This window comes from Pelophylax lessonae (assembly GCF_965119305.1).
Source record: "Pelophylax lessonae genome assembly, chromosome: 3".
NCBI classification, from domain to species: domain Eukaryota; kingdom Metazoa; phylum Chordata; class Amphibia; order Anura; family Ranidae; genus Pelophylax; species Pelophylax lessonae.
Genome location: NC_138770.1, coordinates 466,240,052 through 466,260,546, shown reverse-complemented (window position 1 = coordinate 466,260,546; position 20,495 = coordinate 466,240,052). Strand labels below are relative to the sequence as shown.

Sequence of the window (20,495 nt, the reverse complement as noted above, 5' to 3'; positions counted from 1 at the left end):
CTGTCGGTTCTTCAGACACCTCCCTTTGAAAATATCAGGGAGATTCCCTTGCTTACTTTATCCCAGAAGGTGGCCTTCTTGGTGGCTATCACTTCTGCACGCAGGGTGTCAGAACTGGCTGCATTATCCTGTTGTTCCCCAGATCTGGTGGTTCATAGGGATAAGGTTGTTCTTCATCCGAATCCATCCTTCCTTCCTAAGGTGGTTTCAAAGTTTCATTGAATGAGGACAGTGTATTGTCCTTCCTATGTCCTTAGCCCAATCATCCTCGAGAATTTGCATGGCATTCCTTGGATGTAGTTTGGGCGATCAGGATATATTTGAATACTACGGATTCAATTTGTAAGACGGATTCACTGTTTGTGATCAGGGATGGCCCTAAGAAGGGGTTGCCTGTTCTGCTGCGACCATCTTTAGATGGATCAGACAGACGGTGGTATAGGCTTATTTTATCTAAGGGTCGGGATCCCCCGTTCCCTGTTAAAGCGCATTCTACTCGGGCGCTTAGAGTTTCCTGGACCTTTCGCCATCAGGCGTCAGTGGTTCAGGTTTTCAAGGTGACTGTTTAGTCGTCGGTTCATACCTTTACAATATTGTATAAGGTTTATGTGATGGCATCGTCAGATGCCTCTTCTGGCCGCAAGGTTCCTGCAGGCCACTGTTTGAGGAGACTGTTGGTCTACCTCGAGGATTTGTGGGGTAGGTCTCATCTGTTTACTCGATGAGTCCTTTGATACTTCTGGTTGGCTCCGGTTGGGCCTTCTAGATTGGATTTTGATTTCTGTCCATCCCACCCCTCATTTGTGGCACTGCTTCTGGATGTCCCAGTTCTTGTGAATCAAGAAGACTACGGCTGTCAATGAGCTAAGAGAAAAGGATTTTACGGTAAGATCTTACAAAAATCCGATTTTTTAGGTGAGTACTGCTGTACAGTAATATGAATAGCGATCTCTACCATACAGGTCTGCTGTTGTCAGTGAGAGGTGGTCACCGTCACAGGGAAATCCTTGATATTAATGGCTTTCTGCCATTGACGATTTCCTTTATTTCCCATTTCAGTATTTGTAACTATTGGTCTTTTCAAAAGCATACTTTTTCTGTATATTCCTGATTTCCCAACATTCCTGTTAGGCGTGTCAAATAATACTAGCTATAAACCCTTGTTGAACTTGGCAGATGCTTATGCCTGTCTGTCTTAGTTTTTAAGACAATATAAGGACATTTGGATTACTAAAAATAATTGCCACAAAAGTCATTACTTTCATTCAGTTCATTATTCCAATCTTTGATTGGCTTTGAGTGCTGAGAAAATGTATTTATCATGGCATATGATTGTTATTTGAGTTTATATTCAGCTCAGAATTTTACAAAATGTACCTTGATCTGGACTCGAAGAGTTAGTTCTGGTTGAAAGCTGGCTGGCTGGATCACCAACTAGCATTCTGATTCACCCTGGAATTCCACTCCAGGAAGATCACAAGATTCCTGTCCCCCCCCCCCCCCCCCCCTTCTTATGCTGCAGCCATAAGACTCTGCACTCAATTTGGGTTGGGTAGTGGTGCTAGGCCAGCCATACACATGAATTTCTGTTGCAAGAAAGAAATTCATACAAATCCCCTATCAACACAGAGAGTGCTGAAAGGTGAATCAGCAAATGTCTTCTCCCGGCTTGGGGGAGGGCTGGGGAAGCTGTCCCTGCTGGGAGAATACATTGACTATCGCTAGCCGCTATAGTAGCTGCTAGCGATAATCACAAGAGAATATGGCAAGACTAGTTGTACCTAAGTTGATCGATCAACCTGGTACATCCAGCTTGCCCATTAATGGTTCGCATCTCAGCCAGTTCCTGCTGACTTGTCCGAGATTCCAACTGTGTATGGCCTGCCTTAGGCTCTCACTAATAGATTTTGTTATTTGATCTAACTGTATATGAGCTGAATGTCGGTAGATATTATGTCATCAGCCATGTGTGCGAGGGTGTAAATGGGGGGAGGGGGCACAGAACAAAAAAGTTTAAGGTACCTTAATGGCTTGTTATTATATAGCCACTTGCCATCCACACTAAGTAGATACTTTGCGGTTTGCAATTGCTTAGAATTTTTTTTCAGACGACAGCTGGCTTTCTCGTGAAAGCAGTATGAGCGGCTGATGAGCCGCTGGAACGCTGTAAGAAGCGACCATTTTTGATCGCCTCTTTGGCCTTAAAGGATTGAAGCGAAGTCATGATGTCACTTTCAGTCCAGGGTGGAAGTAAACTATTTTTTTTTTTGTGTTTGATCTTTTGCTTTTAAAGGTAAAGGAGAGATCTAGGGTCTTTTTGACCCCAGATCTCTCCATAAACAGGACCTGTCGTCCTTCATTTTTATTTAAAGGGATGTTTACATTCAAGTGATCAAAAAAAAATATTAAAAGGACAGTGTAAAACTAAAAAAAAAAAAAAATATTAAAGCACCCCCATTCCTCCATGCTTGCGTGCAGAAGCAAACGCACGCGTCGGTCGCGCACACATATGTAAACGGTGTTCGCACCACACGTGATGTATTACCATGAACGTTCGAGTCAGAGCAATAATTTTAGTGCTAGAACTCCTTTTGTAACTCTAAACAGCTAACCTGTAAACCTTTTTTAAACGTCGCCTATGGAGATTTTGAAGTACCGTAGTTTGTCGCTATTCCATGAGCGTGCACAATTTGAAAGCGTGACATGTTGAGTATCTATTTACTTGACCTAACATCTTTCATATTTTACAAAAAAAAATTTGGGTTATATCGTTTTTTTTTTTTTTTCCTGGAAATCATTAAAGTGTATTTTTTCCCAAAAATGTATGTAAAGCATTTGGGTTTTTCCCCCTTTGCCTAAGTGTCCTGGATGTCAAGAATATCCAGTGAAAGGCCAGTGATGGGTTACTCTTGTGCTTGGCTTCCATTTTAGGGCTTTCACTCTAAAGTTTATGTAGCCATGCTTGTAATTTGTGTAAATAAATTATACCGGATCTTTTGCTGTAATTTGTAATGTTTTTGTTACACTTAGACATTGTTTATGTATAAATGATTCATTTGATTATGAAGATACCATTTCTTGCTTATTTCTTACCATTTATAGTTGGAGGAGGAAGTGACTTGCGACTGTGGACTGTGAATGGAGATCTAATTGGACATGTACATTGCAGAGAAATTATATGCTCTATTGCATTTTCTAACCAACCTGAAGGAGTATCTGTTAACGTCATTGCTGGAGGACTTGAAAATGGCATTGTCCGGTAAGAATAGGATACAAACTTGTGATAATTTTTTACTGCGTCTCTTGTGCAATATATGCTTATCTGCTTACAGTCTTGTATAGATTGTACACTGAGCTTCATACAGTGGGTACGGAAAGTATTCAGACCCCCTTAAATTTTTCACTCTTTGTTATATTGCAGCCATTTGCTAAAATCATTTAAGTTCATTCTTCTTCCTCATGAATGTACACATAGCACCCCATACTGACAGAAAAACACAGAATTGTTGACATTGTTGCAGATTTATTAAAAAAGAAAAACTGAAATATCACATGGTCCTAAGTATTCAGACCCTTTGCTGTGACACTCATATATTTAACTCAGGTGCTTTCCATTTCTTCTGATCATCCTTGAGATGGTTCTACACCTTCATTTGAGTCCAGCTGTGTTTGATTATACTGATTGGACTTGATTAGGAAAGCCACACACCTGTCTATATAAGACCTTCCAGATCACAATGCATGTCAGAGCAAATGAGAATCATGAGGACAAAGGAACTGCCTGAAGAGCTCAGAGACAGAATTGTGGCAAGGCACAGATCTGGCCAAGGTTACAAAAAGATTTCTGCTGCACTTAAGGTTCCTAAGAGCACAGTGGCCTCCATAATCCTCAAATGGAAGACGTTTGGGATGACCAGAACCCTTCCTAGAGCTGGCCGTCCGGCCACCTGAGCTATCGGGGGAGAAGAGCCTTGGTGAGAGAGGTAAAGAAGAACCCAAAGATCACTGTGGCTGAGCTCCAGAGATGCAGTCAGGAGATGGGAGAAAGTTGTAGAAAGTCAACCATCACTGCAGCCCTCCACCAGTCGGGGCTTTATGGCAGAGTGGCCCGATGGAAGCCTCTCCTCAGTGTAAGACACATGAAAGCCCGCATGGCGTTTGCTAAAAAACACCTGAAGGACTCCAAGATGGTGAGAAATAAGATTCTCTGGTCTGATGAGACAAAAATAGAACTTTTTGGCCTTAATTCTAAGCGGTATGTGTGGAGAAAACCAGGCACTTCTCATCACCTGTCCAATACAGTCCCAACAGGGAAGCATGGTGGTGGCAGCATCATGCTGTGGGGGTGTTTTTTCAGCTGCAGGGACAGGACGACTGGTTGCAATGAAGGGAAAGATGAATGCGGCCAAGTACAGGGATATCCTGGACAAAAACCTTCTCCAGAGTGCTCTGGACCTCAGTGTCATGGACTTGCAATAGAGCTTGGCAAGCTTACCTGTACCTTCATGTCTGTATTAGAGGTCAGACTGCATTTCTGGATCCTTTTTATCACCTCTACTTCCTGTTCCTGCCCCGCCCAGGTCATCACAGGAAGTCTATATTAACCAACGCACTGCAGGCCTGCTTTGCTGTTCAACAGTATTAGTTTCCTGTTCCTGTTTGCCGTGTGCTTGAAATTACTACTCTGTGTACCGACTTTGGCTTGTCCCTGACTATTCCTGTTTGCCTGTTATCCTGACCTTTGGCCTGTCCCTAGACTACCCTTGTCTGCCTATTACCCCGACCTTGGCTTGCCCTTCACCATTCTGTGTGTCCTGAGTGGCTGCTTCCCTTTACTCCCTACGGAGCGTGATCTGGGGGACCCCAGGGGCCGTGACCTGGGCCCAGCTGCAGCGAAGTCCATCCTCACCACTAGAGGCACTGGTGAACACCTGCTGGGTCTTAGACTCCGCGCCCTGGGGAATCTTGGGTTCACGTTCTGGTCCATCCGCAGCAGTCTGCTATAGGGTTCACTACCTTGCGCTGCGCCCCTGCCTCCAACAGGGTGCAGTTGTCACCTGGCCACAGGTGACCTGACACTCAGACTGGGCCGAAGGTTTACCTTCCAACAAGACAATGACCCTAAGCACACAGCTAAAATAACGAAGCAGTGGCTTCACAACAACTCCGTGACTGTTCTTGAATGACCCAGCCAGAGCCCTGACTTAAACCCAATTGAGCATCTCTGGAGAGACCTAAAAATGGCTGTCCACCAACATTTACCATCCAACCTGACAGAACTGGAGAGGATCTGCAAGGAGGAATGGCAGAGGATCCCCAAATCCAGGTGTGAAAGACTTGTTGCATCTTTCCCCAAAAGACTCCTGGCTGTATTAGATCAAAAGGGGGCTTCTACTAAATATTGAGCAAAGGGTCTGAATACTTAGGACCATGTGATATTTCAGTTTTTCTTTTTTAATAAATCTGCAACAATGTCAGCAATTCTGTGTTTTTCTGTCAGTATGGGGTGCTATGTGTACATTCATGAGGAAGAAGAATGAACTTAAATGATTTTAGCAAATGGCTGCAATGTAACAAAGAGTGAAAAATTTAAGGGGGTCTGAATACTTTCCGTACCCACTGTATGTATGAAGACTACTGACTGTGCGTTACTAACGCACCACCCCAGAAAAAAAGATGTAGACAGACATGCGTATTTCTGAAGTGCCGCTAGATAAATTTGACCCGGCAAGACACAACATTAACTTTTAAGTTGTGTATTTAGAAGTGTAATAACCATGGGTTATAAAATAGGAAGACCCGAGCGTCTGCCTTATTGAGTATACAGAAGCTCAGCCAAATGTAAAAACCTAAAACGGAAAGACACAAGAACTTTCCGTACCCACTGTATGTAAGTTTTTTGTTTTGTTTTTTTGGGAGCAAGTCTTAAAGAGACTATCAGTAAAATAAAATAATAAAAACTGCTGTAGGCTTAGCATAAGAGTATCTTTACATACCTGCAGTAGTCTCACAAATCTACTAGCAATGGTCAATAGGTATTTTGTCACATTATCTCTGTTCAAAGGAACGGTCGGAGTTGAGATTAGATGTGCCTTCCCATCAAAACATGCAATGGAAGCCTAGAGCAGAATATTCCTCTGGAAAAGCAGCTATTTCATTACTTCTGTCACTCTGTATTTGTCGCAGCAAAGCTGCTAACTTTATCTATAAATGGAACTTTAGTCTTTTACTGTTAACCATACACAATCCTGATGGAACCTTTTGAAGGGTAAAAAATTCCTTTCATTTAGGGAAAGTTTATCACCTTTTGTGCTACATTGCTGCCTATGGGAGATTTGGACACTGCCAACAAAGAAAGTTGTCTTAGCATGCCTCAGTTTTTGCTAGTGTCCTAGGAGTATGAAAATCTCTTTTCAGCTGTGTTTCTGAAATACTAACCTACTTTTTTCTAGAAAGTAGTTTTTCTTCATGTTTTTGTCAATCAAAGTTCTTCCCTAAATAGGCTGCCAGGGCTGGTTACTACAATTACAGCTATACAACATGACAATCCTCAGCCTGGCCTTTAATGGTGTGGAGATGAAAACCTCCCAACATGCCCTTGACACACCCCAAATGCTTACTAGATTTTCTCCCATTTTGAAAGGATTGTCAAACAGTGGTCTACTCCATCAGTGGCCCACCTTAATAGGGAGACCAGTAGGGTAGTTGAGGGCATTCCTATATTCATAAACTCTACTGATAAGCGATTACAAACTCTCTTTAGAATACATTTCTGGCTGGTGGACCCTGCCCTTCGTCCTACTGTGGCTGTGACTTTGATGTTTTAAAACACAGACAGAAGGGTTAAAATCCCTTAAAAAAGACGTCTCCACTGCAGCAGTGGATTCTTAAAGTGGCTCTTCAGTCATTTTTTTTTCAACTTTCCATCTATAAAATTTTCTGCCCTTGTTGTTTTAACTTTGAATAGTAAAACATTTTTCTCTTTTGTTCATCAACGGACACAGCGCTCCATAAATCATACCTAGTGAGTTATATTGCCGCCTCCAGGAGTAGGACTAGGCAGAACAAAAAACACCTGGCTATGCCCATGGGTCATTCTCAGCTGATATATAACCCCTCTCTCTGCTCTAGGTAATCAGTTTTAATCAGTCTAGTCAGGAGTAAAGACCTAGGCTGCCGGCTGGTATCTCTGATCCTAGCAATTTTCTCCTTCTTTACTTCTTTTTTGTTTTCTCTTGGGAGATCTACAATTAATTGCTGAGCTGGGTGATGGGCTGGATAGTCTAGATCCAGAGTATCCCCCCAGCCCAGCCAGTGAGCACGTATAGACCGCAGCTACACACTAGGTCGGCCGCGACATAGCCTCACGGACAGAGGCTGGCCCATGAGTTAAACGCCTCGCAGGGTCGCATATGACCGGGTTTGAGTCCGAGTCCCAGCTTGGCCGACAGTTTCCCTACTTTATTGGCAAGGAGTTCTGTCTGGAGCGTTAACCGCACCATGGGAGGGTAAGTACAGTCCCCCCTCTCCACTTTTGGTGGTTTTCTTTGGGGTGGACGCGGGTAACCTCCAGGGACGGTCGCACCTGCCTGCAGGTTGGTTCCTTCCTTCCATCCTTTAATCACTCACTGAACTGGGCTTCCCCCACTCCCATTCCCCCCTGTTTGGACCAAGAATCTGGTGGGGGTCCCAGGGCAGAGAATGCAGCCGAGACCCCTGGGGTCTCCACCACTATCCCCACTCTGTAAGGGTCCTGGTAGTCTGGAGTTATCCCAGTGTAGCAAACCCCTAGGTGCATGCCCTGCTGTTTGTGTGTGGGTATAGTGCAGGGGGGTCCCAGTGCAGAGACCTGTGCAGAGTCTCCCCTAAATGTGTGTCCTACCTTCAGGGGGTCCCCTTGCAGAGGGTGCAGCATTGCAGAGGATGCAGGAAAGATCCTGGCAGCATGCTTCAGTGTTTGTAGCTGATGGTGGCCAATTTCCCTTCTGGCTCGTCTCCAGTTGGCAGCCATGTTTGTGTAGCCGAAAGATGTCAAGGAGGCCATTTTCCCTTAGTCTGGGAGATGCTAGAGACAACTGAAGCCTCGTGGAGATGCCAAAGCTCTTCCACCTTAATTCCTCTTCCTGTGCCCAGGACATATGAATAGGGATAGCGCCCATGATAATGTTGGGATCTAATTTTCTGCGCTTGCCTGGTCAGTAGGGTGAGTCCCTGTTATCTCTCTCTCTGCTTATAGGTACCCTGAGCCTTGAGGGGATCCTTTTAGTGGTGCCAAAAGATCGCTTTTGTACTTCAAGGTCTTCCTTTCCTATGAAGCCTCAGATTCACATCTCCCCCACTGACCCCCTCATGGAGGTGGCAGGTCCCTAGGAACCCCAGCTTCCCATGGTTACACTGACAGCGGTCCTGCAGTCCTTAGTGTCCTGGGTGGAAGTGACGTGTGGGCAAAGGCCAAGGAGGAAGCCTCCCTCACCTTCCCCTGGTCAGGCTGTCTCATCTGATTCTGAGCCTGATGCCGCTGTTGACGCGGCCCATCCAGGGGGATTTAATATCGCACCCCCTGATCCATCTGATAGTGAGGATGATTTCTCCATGGTCCCAGCAGCAGATTAAGAAGCGCTGGTAGATGCACTTATCACTGCAGTGCGTAAGAGTTTAAAAATGGAGGATGTAGCTGATGTATTTTGACAGGTTTTCCTGAAAGGGATGGGAACAACCAAAATTACCATCTGTGGTCCCCAAACGTTTTGCTGTACATTACCCTTTTAAGGAGTCACTTTTAAAAATGTGGGCTAGTCCACCAGTGGTGGGCCCTCCTGTTTCCAGGTTGAATAAAGCAACCATGATCCCAGTAGTGAAATCCCCGTCCTTTAAGGACCCGGCTGACAAGAACACAGAGGCTGTGGCAAGCAGCATGTTTACTATGGCTGGTTTGGCATTGCAGCCAGTCTTTGCCTAAGACCTGGTATCCCAGATCCAAACTGAATGGGCCAAGCTTTTGTGCCAGGGCCTAGGGGGTGAGCAGGTCCCCACTGCTTATGTTGATTTAGCGGACCAGTTGGTCCATAGGCTGCAGTTTATTTGTGATGCAGCTTTGGATACAGCTCCTGTGCTGTCCAAACATTCTGTTTTAGCGGTGGCGATTAGGCATGTGCTGTGGCTTAATAATTGGTCCGCAGACCAAGCCTCCTAAAAAAGCTCTCATTGATTTCTTTGGGGCTACCCTGGATGATGACATTAAGGGTATCACGGGAGGGAAGAGCACCTTCCTGCCACAGTCGAGGAAAGGGAAGGAGCCTCGCCGCAGTTGGGGCCTGCCTTCTGAGCCCATAAAAATTTTGTTTGTGCTTCTGGGATAGAGAATAAGGGAAATAGATCTTTTAAATCTTCCCCGGGGGGGTTCCAAGCAACTTTGGACCAGCAGACAAGACTCTTTAAGCATGAGGGCTGCCCTCACCCATTATTGCGGTGGGGGGACATCGTCGCTGGTTTACGGCCCCGTGGACGACTTTGGTGAGCGTCAAGGAGATCCGCAAAATGTTCATTTTGGGGGTACCCAGAAATGGGGACAAAGCTTGTCCTTTAAAGGTCCTGGGTCTCCTTGTGTGAATTTAATTCCTGCAAAGGTTTAGATTATGTCTGATTTACCGAAGGTCCCCCCTATTCCTGTCCAGGGAATTGATTTACTTAAGGTCTGATTCTATTTCTGATCAAAGTGGTCCTTGCTCTGCACAAACTTCAGGGACCACAGGCTGCGATTCACCGGCTGCTGTCACACAGATAGTTCTCTCTCCCATTTTGCATACAGGTTCTGAGTCTGGTGGTATCTTCCTTCAAAACCGTTCTGTTTTCAAAGTCTTGCATGCAGCTCCTTTAGCAGGTTCGGCTCCACAGGAGGATACCGAAGTTTGTGAAGAGGTCACAGGATCCTCTTATAGACGCCGCAGACATCTAAGGCCAGTATCATCCTCGGCTAAGGCTTCTTCCACAGTTCCTGTGAGGAATCAAGAGCGAGGATCTTGCAATCATCCTGGTGGCTGTAAACATCCCTTGGGGGCTAACTCTCAGAGAAGACCAGTTGTCCCAAGTGCTGATCTACCATCCTGTTTTACAGTCGCTTGTTTTAATGGCTTAGCTGTTGAACGCCAGGTACTGAGGAATAGAGATCTGTCTGGATCAGTTATCCCTACTATGGTAAAGGCGGGGAGGTAGTCTTCCAGCAAGATATACCATCGTACGTGGAAAGCGTACATTTCTTGGTGTGAGTCAATTGGTGCTCATCCTCAATACTTTTCTGTGGCTTATCCCAACATCTCTGTCTGGAGCGTTGCCCACCTAATTTCTAGGGAGTATCCTTATCCCCTGGTGCTGGCTCCTGGATCCTTTCACTTCCTGATCCCTGCACGTGTAGTGCAGATTATCATGGTGGCTGTGGGTGCCTGTTTCTGCTAGGTGGTGAGTCTCTCCCTCTCTGCTAAGGATTGCTTGGTGCTTGTGCCTGGTGACCGGTGGTGCTGCCAGCACAGGGGGGTTGTCCCTTTGCAGTGTTTTACACTTTTTGTGGGGGTCCCCCCTGGTGATTCATGGAGTCTTTGGAACACATCCCCCACCATATCCCTTCTCTGAGGCTGTTGGGCCCTCTGGGTCCTAACCATCTATCTATGCACTGACGGCGGTCCTGGTACAAGAAAGTAGGTCAGTGCTCAGAAGCTATGCGGAGGCTCTGAAGAAGAGGCACTGCCTCGAAACGCGTAAGCCTGTACAGCTTCGGGGGACGATGGAATCCCAATCTCGATGCTGAGGATTTTATTCTTTGCTTGATGTGCCTTTTATCAAGAACTCGTTTGTGAGTATTTTTAATTCATCATTTTAATAAACCTGTTTTAAGGATAATGCACTAGGCCGGTGCGCCCTTGTGTTTGTCGTTTCACGGTGGTCCTGGTGTCCTTTGTGTCCCGGGTGGAGGTGGCTTTCAGGCGACGGGCTAGCAAAAAGCAACACCCCCCCCCCACCTTCCCCGCCTCATCTGTCTCCTAAGATCCTAAATGTGATTCGGCCGTGGGCATAGGTCACCCTGCTAGGTCTGCAACCTCGCGCCCAGAAGCTTCTGATAGTGAGGATGATTCCTCCATGTTTGCAACAGCACACGAAAAGGCGCTGGTTGAAGCACTGATTGTATCTGTGCCAGAGACCCTGAAGATGGAAAACGCAGCTGCGACTGAGACGCAGGTTCCCTTAGGCACTCACAAGCCATCCAGAGCAACAAAGGTGTTTTCTTTTCCTGCCTATTTTGACAGAATTGTCGCTAAAGAGTGGGGACGACCAAAGCCCTAATCGCTTTACTAGGCATTACCCCTATGAGGAGTCCCTTCTAAAGAAGTGGACTGTTCCACCAGTGGTGGACCCTCCTGTTGCCAGATTAAACAAGGCAACCATGATTCTCGTTGAAGAGTCCCCGGCCTTTAAGGATCCTGCTGACAGAAAGGCAGAGGCTGTGGCCCGCAATCTGTACACTGTGGCTGGTTCGGCAATGAGGCCGGTATTCACCATTGCCCTGGTGTCGCAAACTCTGACTGAGTGGATTATGCTCTTACGCAGTAACCTGGGGGAGAACAGCTCCCCCCTGCCTTTGCTGAGCTAGCAGACCAGCTAGTCCAGGGAATGCAGTTTATCTGTGATGCCTCTTTGGATGCGGCTCCCCTAGTGGCTCGACTCTCTTCAGCATGTCTTTTGGATCAAGTGCTGGTCTGCGGACCAGACTTATAAAAAGGCCTTGACTGATCTTCCTTTTCAAGGAGATCGCCTGCTTAGAGTTACCCTGGATGACATCATTAAAGGTCTCGCAAGAGGGAAGAGTACTTTTCTTCTGCAGGCTACTAAGAGCAAGGAACCTCGTTGTAGACATGGGCCTGCCTTCTCAGCTCATAAGAAGTTTTTCTCGTACCTCAGGGTTGACTGGCAAGGGCTCAAAGCCTTTCAGGAACTCATCTGGAGGATCCGAATGAACCTGGTCTGGCAAGCCGAAAGCGGGCTTCTCCACACCCGTGGACAAGGCTCCTTCAGCATGAAGGAACTCCCTCACCCGTATCGTGGGTGGGGGGCAAGTCTTCATAAGCTTCCGGACCAGTGGACTTCCCTGGTGCAAGAAAAATGGGTCCACAGAGTAATTTGGTCCGGCTACAAGATCAAATTCCGCTCTTGTCCCCCAGCAATTTCTTTCCTTCCAACCTTCGCCTGTCCCTGGACCGCTTACAGGGCCTTTTTGGGGCAGTACAAGACCTGGTACTTCAAGGGGTGATTGTCCCGATTCCGACTTTGGAATGTTTTCAGGGTTTTTACTCAAACCTGTTCACGGTTCCCAGGAAGGAAAGCAAAGTACATCCAATCCTGGACCTCAAGGTGCTAAACTGCTTTGTGCGGGTGCAGAAGTTCAGAATGGAGTCCTCGCCTCTATCGACATCAAGGATGCCTACCTTCATATTCCAATATGTGCCAGTCACCAGCGTTTTCTCTGCTTTGCTGTGGGAGAGGAGCTTTATCAGTTTGTGGCGTTACCTTTTGGTCTCGTCTCTGCTCCTCAGGTCTCCACAAAGTGTTCGCCCCAGTGCAAGCCTGGTTACGCAAATGGGGGATCGCTGTACTGGGTTATTTGGACAATCTTTCTGTGAGCAGAGTCTCCTGCTCTGGTGGAAAACCTGGAGATCACAATGCGAACTCTGCAGGAGTTTGGCTGGATTCTGGATTTTCAGAAGTCTGCTCTAGTTCCGTACACGAAGCTAGACTATCTGGGTCTGACTTTGGACTCGGCCTTAGCCAGTGTGCTCCTGCCTCTGGACAAACTCCAGAAATTGCAAGCTGCAATTAATCTCCTGCTGTCCAGCAGATGATCATCCCTCTGGACTTGCATGCGGATGCTGGGCCTGATGCTGTGCCTGATGCTGTCTACCTTTTGAGGCGGTTCTGTTTGCACAGTTCCATACGAGGTCCCTGGGAGATTCTGACCAAATGGAACAAGACTCCGCAGTCTCTGGACAACCAGATCCCGCTGAGTCAGGGAACGGAGTCCCTCGTATGGTGGCTTCATTCTCCGGCGCTTCAACTGTGCAAATTCTTCTTCCCCTTGTATTAGACAGTGGTCACCACGGATGCCAGCCTGTCTGGCCGGGGATGCTTCTTCAGCTAGCATTTTGCTCAGGGGATCTGGACGCTGGAAAAGTCCAGACTACCGATCAATGTCTTGGAACTCCGAGCGATCAGACTATGCCTGAAACATTGGACAGATGGTCTTCAGGGATGTCCAGTGCGTATTCAATTGGACAATGCCACGGCTGTGGCTTATGTCAATCACCAAGGGGGCACAAGAAGTGTCCTGGCAGCTCAGGAGGTAGCCAGCATTCTAAGGTGGGCAGAACAGTTTGTTCCAGCCCTCTCGGCCGTACACATTCCCGGGGTGGAAAATTGTCAGGCAGATTACCTCAGTGTGCAGGCGTTGGACCAAGGGGAGTGGTCGCTTCATTCGGAGGTATTTCATCAACTGTGTCTCCGGTGTCTCCGGTGGGGTACCCCCTGAGGTGGATCTGTTGGTGTTTCGGCTCAACAGAAAGGTACAGAGGTTTGTGGCTCGGTCAAGGGATCCTCTGGCAGACGCCACAGATGCGCTGGTGGCCCCGTGGGGTCATTATGGTCTGATTTACGGCTTCCCTCTTCTCAAGCTTCTGCCAAGACTTCTCCACAGGATTGGAGCAGAAGGGATTGCGGTCATCCTAATGGCTTCATACTGGCCTCGCCGGGCTTGGTACGCCGATATGGTGTGGCTGGTCACCGATGGTCCTTGAATGCTTCCTCTCAGGGAGGATCTGCTGTCCCAAGGACCGAAGCTCCATCCTGCTTTACAGTCGCTGGCTTTGACGGCTTGGCTGTTGAACGCCAGGTGCTAAAGGATAGGGGTTTGAGTCGGTGATTCCTACCCTGTTGAAAGCTAGGAAATCTACTTCTAGAAAGATCTACCATCATACGTGGAAGACGTACATTGCGTGGTGTGAGTCTCTTGGAATTCATCCTCGCTCCTTCTCGTGGCTCAGATCTTGACCTTCCTTCAATGAAGGGTTAAACAGAAATTGGGCTTGAGTATCGTCAAGGGCCAGGTGTCTGCTTTGGTGGTCTTCTTCCAACGACCTTTGGCCACACACTCCCTGGTGCGTACCTTTCTTTAGGGTGTCCGACATTTGCTTCCTCCAGTGGGGGCTCCGTTGCCGCCTTGGGATCTCAATTTGGTACTTTTGGTTCCCCAGAAGCCTCCCTTTGAGATTCTTTGGGATATTCCCCTGCTTACACTGTCCCAGAAGGTGCCTTTTTTGGTGGGTATCACCTCTGCGTGCAGGGTGTCAGAACTGGCGGCGTTATCCTGTCGTCCACCTTACCTGGTGATTCTTCGCCCCTGCCCGGCTTTCCTTCCAAAGGGTGTCTCTGATTTTCATTTGAATGAAGACATTGTGTTGCCTTCCCTGTGCCCAAGGCCTAAACATCTGAAGAAAATTGCCTTGCATGCAGTCCGGGCAAGAAGGGTGCACCTGGCAGCTACGGCGTCTTTCAGAAAGTCAGATTCTATATTTGTGCTCACGGATGGACCTCGTAAAGGGTTGTCTGCTTCCTCTGCGGCCATTTCCAGATGGATCAGACAGACGTTTATTCAGGTCTATTTCATCAGGGTTCAGGTTCCTCCCTTCCCTGTCAAGGCGCACTCCACTAGGGCAGTGGTCCTCAACCCTGGTCCTCGGGGCCCTCTAACAGGCCAGGTTTGCAAGATAACTAAATTACATCACAGGTGATCTCATTTGCTGCTCAGTGATTGCAGTATTCTAGTCTGCATCTCCACAAGGTAATACTTAAAATCTGGCCAGTTAGTGGGCCCCGAGGACCGGAGTTGAGGACCACTGCACTAGGGCACTTAGTGCCTCCCGGGCTCTACGTCATCAGGCGTCGGTGACGCAGGTTTGCAAGGTGCCACCTGGTCGTTGGTGCACACTTTCACAAAGTTCTATAAAGTAGATGTGTTGGCATCTGCGGATGCTTCTTTTGGCCACATGGTTTTGCTGGCTGCTGTTTAGAGTACCTGATCACCTTTGATGGTGTATTGTTTTTTTCAGGTGGGCTCCAATTGTTTTGGTTGAGCTCCTGTTGCCTGGTTGGCTACTGTTTAGCCTTGGGAATTTTTTGCTGTTCCCACCCCTCATGTTTAACACTGCTTTGGGACGTCCCAATGGTTAAGATTATTAGGAGCTGTGTCCGTCAATGAACGAAAGAGGAAATGGGATTTTTGACCTTGTGTAAAATCCATTTCTCTGATATTGACAGACACAGCATCCACCCCTCTGTGGAGTTGTAATTATCCTTACACTGCTTGTAACTAAACTTAGTGTCTACAGTAGAGAGGGGGATTATACCCCCTGGGACTGCCCATGGGCATAGCCAGACTTATTTTCTGCCTAATGTTCTATTCCTATAGGGGGCAGTATAACCCAATGGTTAAGAATATCAGGAGCTGTGTCCGTCAATCAATAAACATCAGAGAAATGGATTTTAGGGTAAGTCAAAAATCCCATTTTTTTGTATCCACAATAAAATCCTTTTCTTGCAGTCTATTGGGTGAAAAGGAAAGCATTTTATGATGGGTAAAAAAATAAAAATAAAAACATTTGTATGTATTTTCCATATGCTATGCATGATTTGTATTTAACTATATTTTTGGGGCAGCCATTTTTGGCCTCAACCCTCACCACTGATTGAAAACAATAGTTCTTCTGGCTTTACTGATTGACAGCCAGAGGCCATATGACCTAGCAAGGTAGCTGGGTGGGAAACAGCAGATTTTTTATTCATGGTAAAAAGGGTAGAGGTAATTTTTTAAAATCATATCAATTGATAATGCTTACATGTCCCCTACCAATTCATCTGAAAGGTACATTTTATCAATTTCAGCTTTTGTACCTGCATACTTCTTAAGGACATTGGTTGGATATTGATATTTGGTGATAATGTTGGCATTATTAGCATAAATATTTCATGTATCGTTTTTGTCAGACAGGAAGGGGTGGGGAATTGGGCTTACACCCAGACTTTTCTAGATTTACATTTTATAGGCAATGTGCCTTATGCTCAAATTCCTCAACTTATTAATGACATGTCATTTTTAAGTTAACGTTTTGCATACAAGTCTGCTTTGAAACCACATTTATTGTCTTAATAAAAGATTTGTTAAAAGTAAAAAAAGTTCTAATACATTGTAGTTATGTTTTTCCCGTATTCATTGTTATACTTTAAAGAAACAATGAGTACTAAAGGTGATCTCTTATTTTTATTAGGTTATGGAGTACCTGGGATTTGAAACCAGTTCGAGAAATTACATTCCCAAAATCCAATAAGCCTATCGTAAGGTAATATTGTTATAATTTTTTTTGGCTCGTACCCTTATACAGTGGAAAATCTGATCACTGCTTTACTTTAGAAAGGTGGTATTGAACAGGAGAGACATCCGTTTATCACTGAAGTCAGTGTTTCTAGGAAATGCCCAATCTCCCATTGACTAAATATGTCTGTAAAATAAATAAATCAAATCCCGATTTTGTTTTAGTGTAGTTTAACTAAATACTTTATTTCTATGTACAATTCAATAATATCTTGTAAATGTATCTTATTTCTGAGTTATCAGTCTAAGGGCCCGTGCACACCAGTGTGCTCTCCTTCTCACCCCTCCCACTTCCACTGCATGGCCATTCACTTGGAAGATCAGTGTGTTGCTATTTCTCCTGTTTACTGTAGAAATTCATCTCCACTGACGCTGGATACGCCCAACAGCAATGATCTTCTGGCTTTGCAGGGCTTTAAACTAAATCATCAATGCTGCTGCTCGCACTCCCCTTCCTCCTCATGCCGATTTACAGAAATTGTGTTATTCTTTCTCAGAACAAAAGCACTTTGTCATTCATCTGCCCCTCCCTTCACTGAGCGATTTGCATTCTGTAAAAGAATAAGCGTTCTGTGAAAGGGCAAGAAAGGAGGAAGGGGAGGGCGAGCTGGGACAATGCTTCACAGTCCCAATTGCTGATCTTGACTCTGCAGCAATAGAAAATCACTACTGTGGGCAGTATTCCATGTCTGTGAAGGGAAGATTTCTACAGTACATAGCAAGCCAGTTCACCCAGGATACAGGTTTTGTGCAAACTTGCACTTAATTTCCATAAGACCTCTAAAGTAGAGCATGTGTTTGATTTCCACGCTGTTATGCCATTGGTCTTATGACTATTTGGCAAGAATATTTAGTGTGTATCAACTTATAAATTCCTTTTAAAAGGCTTCCTATTAAAAACATTAAGAGCCTGCTTGAATGTATTTTCTTCCAGCCTTACCTTTTCCTGTGATGGTCATCACCTCTACACAGCAAACAGTGAAGGAACGGTGATTGGCTGGTGTCGCAAGGACCAACAACGCCTGAAATTGCCCATGTTTTATTCATTCCTCAGCAACTATGCAGCATGTTAATTAAAATCTTGCTATATTTTTGTAAGCTGTTCAAACTTTTGGAATATCAGTACACTTTGTATGTCTATATAAGATACTGTATATAAATCTAAAAAAACAAAAGTAGATAAAACATGTTGTTCGTTATCATGAAATATAGCAAAGGGAAAAAAAATCAAGTGTCCTATGCTAAAGTATATGAGCAGTCTGTGCAAAATAACCAAAATATATTTTAAATATTTAATATAATAATATTTATTATACAATGTAGTTCCATATCGATTTGGATAATATGTTTAGAACAACTATTGGCACCTTTAGTTTCCCAAAAGTGGGTGAAGGCTGCTGTGCACAGCTATGCACCACTACTTGCATAAAGTGGCACATAATGTCCCAATCTAAATTATAGTGTATTAGAGACATTTTGTCTGTGTACAAGCATCGCTTTCTGCAAGTAGAATCACATAGCTGTGTAGCATGCAGCACCAGGGGGCTCCCAGGTACTAAAATATGCCAGTTTGCTTATGCTGCATGAGTGAATGTGCCCATGTGCATGCATCGTAAATGTCACTACTGATTCCTGAAGAGTCTATTATGCAATCACTGTATATAAATACAATGGGAGGGTATTTTGCCATTTAATAAAATGGCCCCAGCATTCCTGCTAGCTCAGACAAAAACCTGAACCAGGCCTATCCCTCTAAATTTGAGCCCCACCAATCTTTGAAGCATCTTCACATGGTATGCAGCCACATTCCTATAAGGTGAAGGGCTGTTTAATGGCCAGTCACACAGCTTCATTTTTTGCTAGTCGTGATGGAGCACAGCAGACATTACCAGTAGAGATTTGAGGAACTGAAATTCTGCAGCTAAAAATGGGTAAAGTGAAACACTGTACAAATCAATGAGGATTTGCAGATCTGCTTGAATAGGAGCGTGCAGAGATGCTTAGTGTGCGCCAGCTTGCACAAATCAATAATACTGCCTATATAAGTTCAATTGTTTACCCTATCCACTTCAGATTTGTATATTTATATTGGGGCAGATTGGTATGCCAGTGCAGTATTAGCTTCACTCTTATTTTTAGTGTGACCCATTAAGGGTCTGTGGTTTATAACTTTACCAAGCAGAAAATAATAATTAGCTTTTTCCGGATGATATATGGTGGGTTTTGGAGTAGGGTATGACAGGCATTGGTCCCTTGCCAGCTCTACTTTCACCATTCCTTTTAGATAATCAATGAATGAGACTATTGTGACCAGGAAAATACTGATCTATGCATCATCCCACAAACTATTACAATACACTGTGCTACAGATTTTTTTATTTACATTGTGCTATTGCATTTATTTTTCAATTAAAGATAAAGTAGACCAGCATCACATTCTTATTTGTTTTTATTCTGTTAACCATTCCAAACTGCTTTGTTTGTTGAGATTATTCGTGTACCTTTATTTGGTCAGCGATATAAAAATGGTGTGTCGCAGGTTTACAAGCATTTAATATAAATATTATTGCTTTGTGCATTTTTTATATTTCACAATATAATGTGTAATCACTATATTGGGATTTTGATATTTTGCACTATGTCAGATGTATTTGTTTTGTTGTACAAATTCTGAAATGGAATGGGCATGGGTGATTGTTTGCCTCTTTTCAACTTTTTCTTCTGTCAGTGCAGGTACGTGTGCTTTAGTTCCTTGTACAGTATCCTTTATCATTTTGCATTTGTTCAGCAATCGATCAATGCAAAATAGTCTTGTTTGTGTGTGTGATATAGTTTTAAGCTTTAAAAAAAAAAAAAATCGGGTAATGTAATCTTGTCACTGATAAAATGTGCATATGCTAATTTTTTCTTAAGGTTATATTTTTATGATTATGGTAATTATGATAAATATGCATAATGCCCTCCCTCTAAGTTATTAAAAAATGTCTTCTAAAAGTCTCTGGATCTGAATCATTAAAACTGAAGTACGGAAAATGCAACCTTTTGGAGCCAAAACCAATAAATCAGGCATGTTTTAGATATCATTTAATGAACAGATGAAACAAGAATTTTGATTGGTTGCAATGGGCAACAACTCTTTTTTTTTTTTTTTTGTTCTCATTCCCCCCCTTCAATAAATCTATCCATTGTGTGGCATTCCAGGTTGTAAGCCATATTCCAAATATATAGTGCCTTAAAGTATTCATACCCCTTGAAATTTCCCCTACAACCAAAAATGTAAATGTATAGATCAACACAAAGTGGTACATAATTGTGAAATGGGAGGAAAATGATCAATAGTTTTCAAATTTGTTTACAAATATCTAAAAAGTGTGAAGTGCATTTGTATTCAGCCCCCCTGAGTCAATACTTTGTAGAGCCACCTTTCGCTGCAATTACAGCTGCAAGTCTTTTTGGGGATGTCTCTACCAGCTTCGCACATCTAGAGAGTGACATTTTTGCCTATTCTTCTTCGCAAAATAACTCAAGCTCTGTCAGATTGGATGGAGAGCATCTGTGAGCAACGATTTTCAAGTCTTGCCACAGATTTTTAATTGGATTTAGGTCTGGACTTTGACTGGGACATTCTAACACATGAATATGCTTTGATTTTAACCATTCCATTGTAGCTCTGGTATGTTTAGGGTCATTGTCCTCCTGGAAGGTGAACCTCCCTCCCAGTCTCAAGTCATTTGCAGATTCTAACAGGTTTTCTTCAAAGATTGCCCTGTATTTGGCTCCATCCATCTTCCCGTCAACTCTAACCAGCTTCCCTGTCCCTGCTGAAGAAAAGCATCCCCACAACATGATACTGCCACTACCATGTTTCACGGTGGGGATGGTGTGTTCAGGGTGATGTGCAGTGTTAGTTTTCCAACACACACAGCATTTTGTTTTTAGACCAAAAAGTTAAATTTTTGGTCTCATCTGACCAGATCACCTTCTTCCACGTTTGCTGTATCCCCCACATGGCTTCTCGCAAACTGCAAAC

General features: G+C 44.6%; 1 protein-coding gene across 1 annotated transcript in view; it reads left to right on the top strand.

Moving 5' to 3' along the window:
* LYST (lysosomal trafficking regulator) overlaps positions 1–17,667 on the top strand; it is a 409,773-nt gene extending 392,106 nt beyond the window's left edge. The window contains exons 50-52 of the mRNA XM_082252534.1: positions 3,103–3,259; positions 16,362–16,433; positions 17,400–17,667. Coding sequence (XP_082108660.1) covers positions 3,103–3,259; positions 16,362–16,433; positions 17,400–17,538 — 368 coding nt within the window. The 3' untranslated portion in view covers positions 17,539–17,667. The remainder of the gene's footprint in view (positions 1–3,102; positions 3,260–16,361; positions 16,434–17,399) is intronic.
* Positions 17,668–20,495: the final 2,828 nt, after the last annotated feature.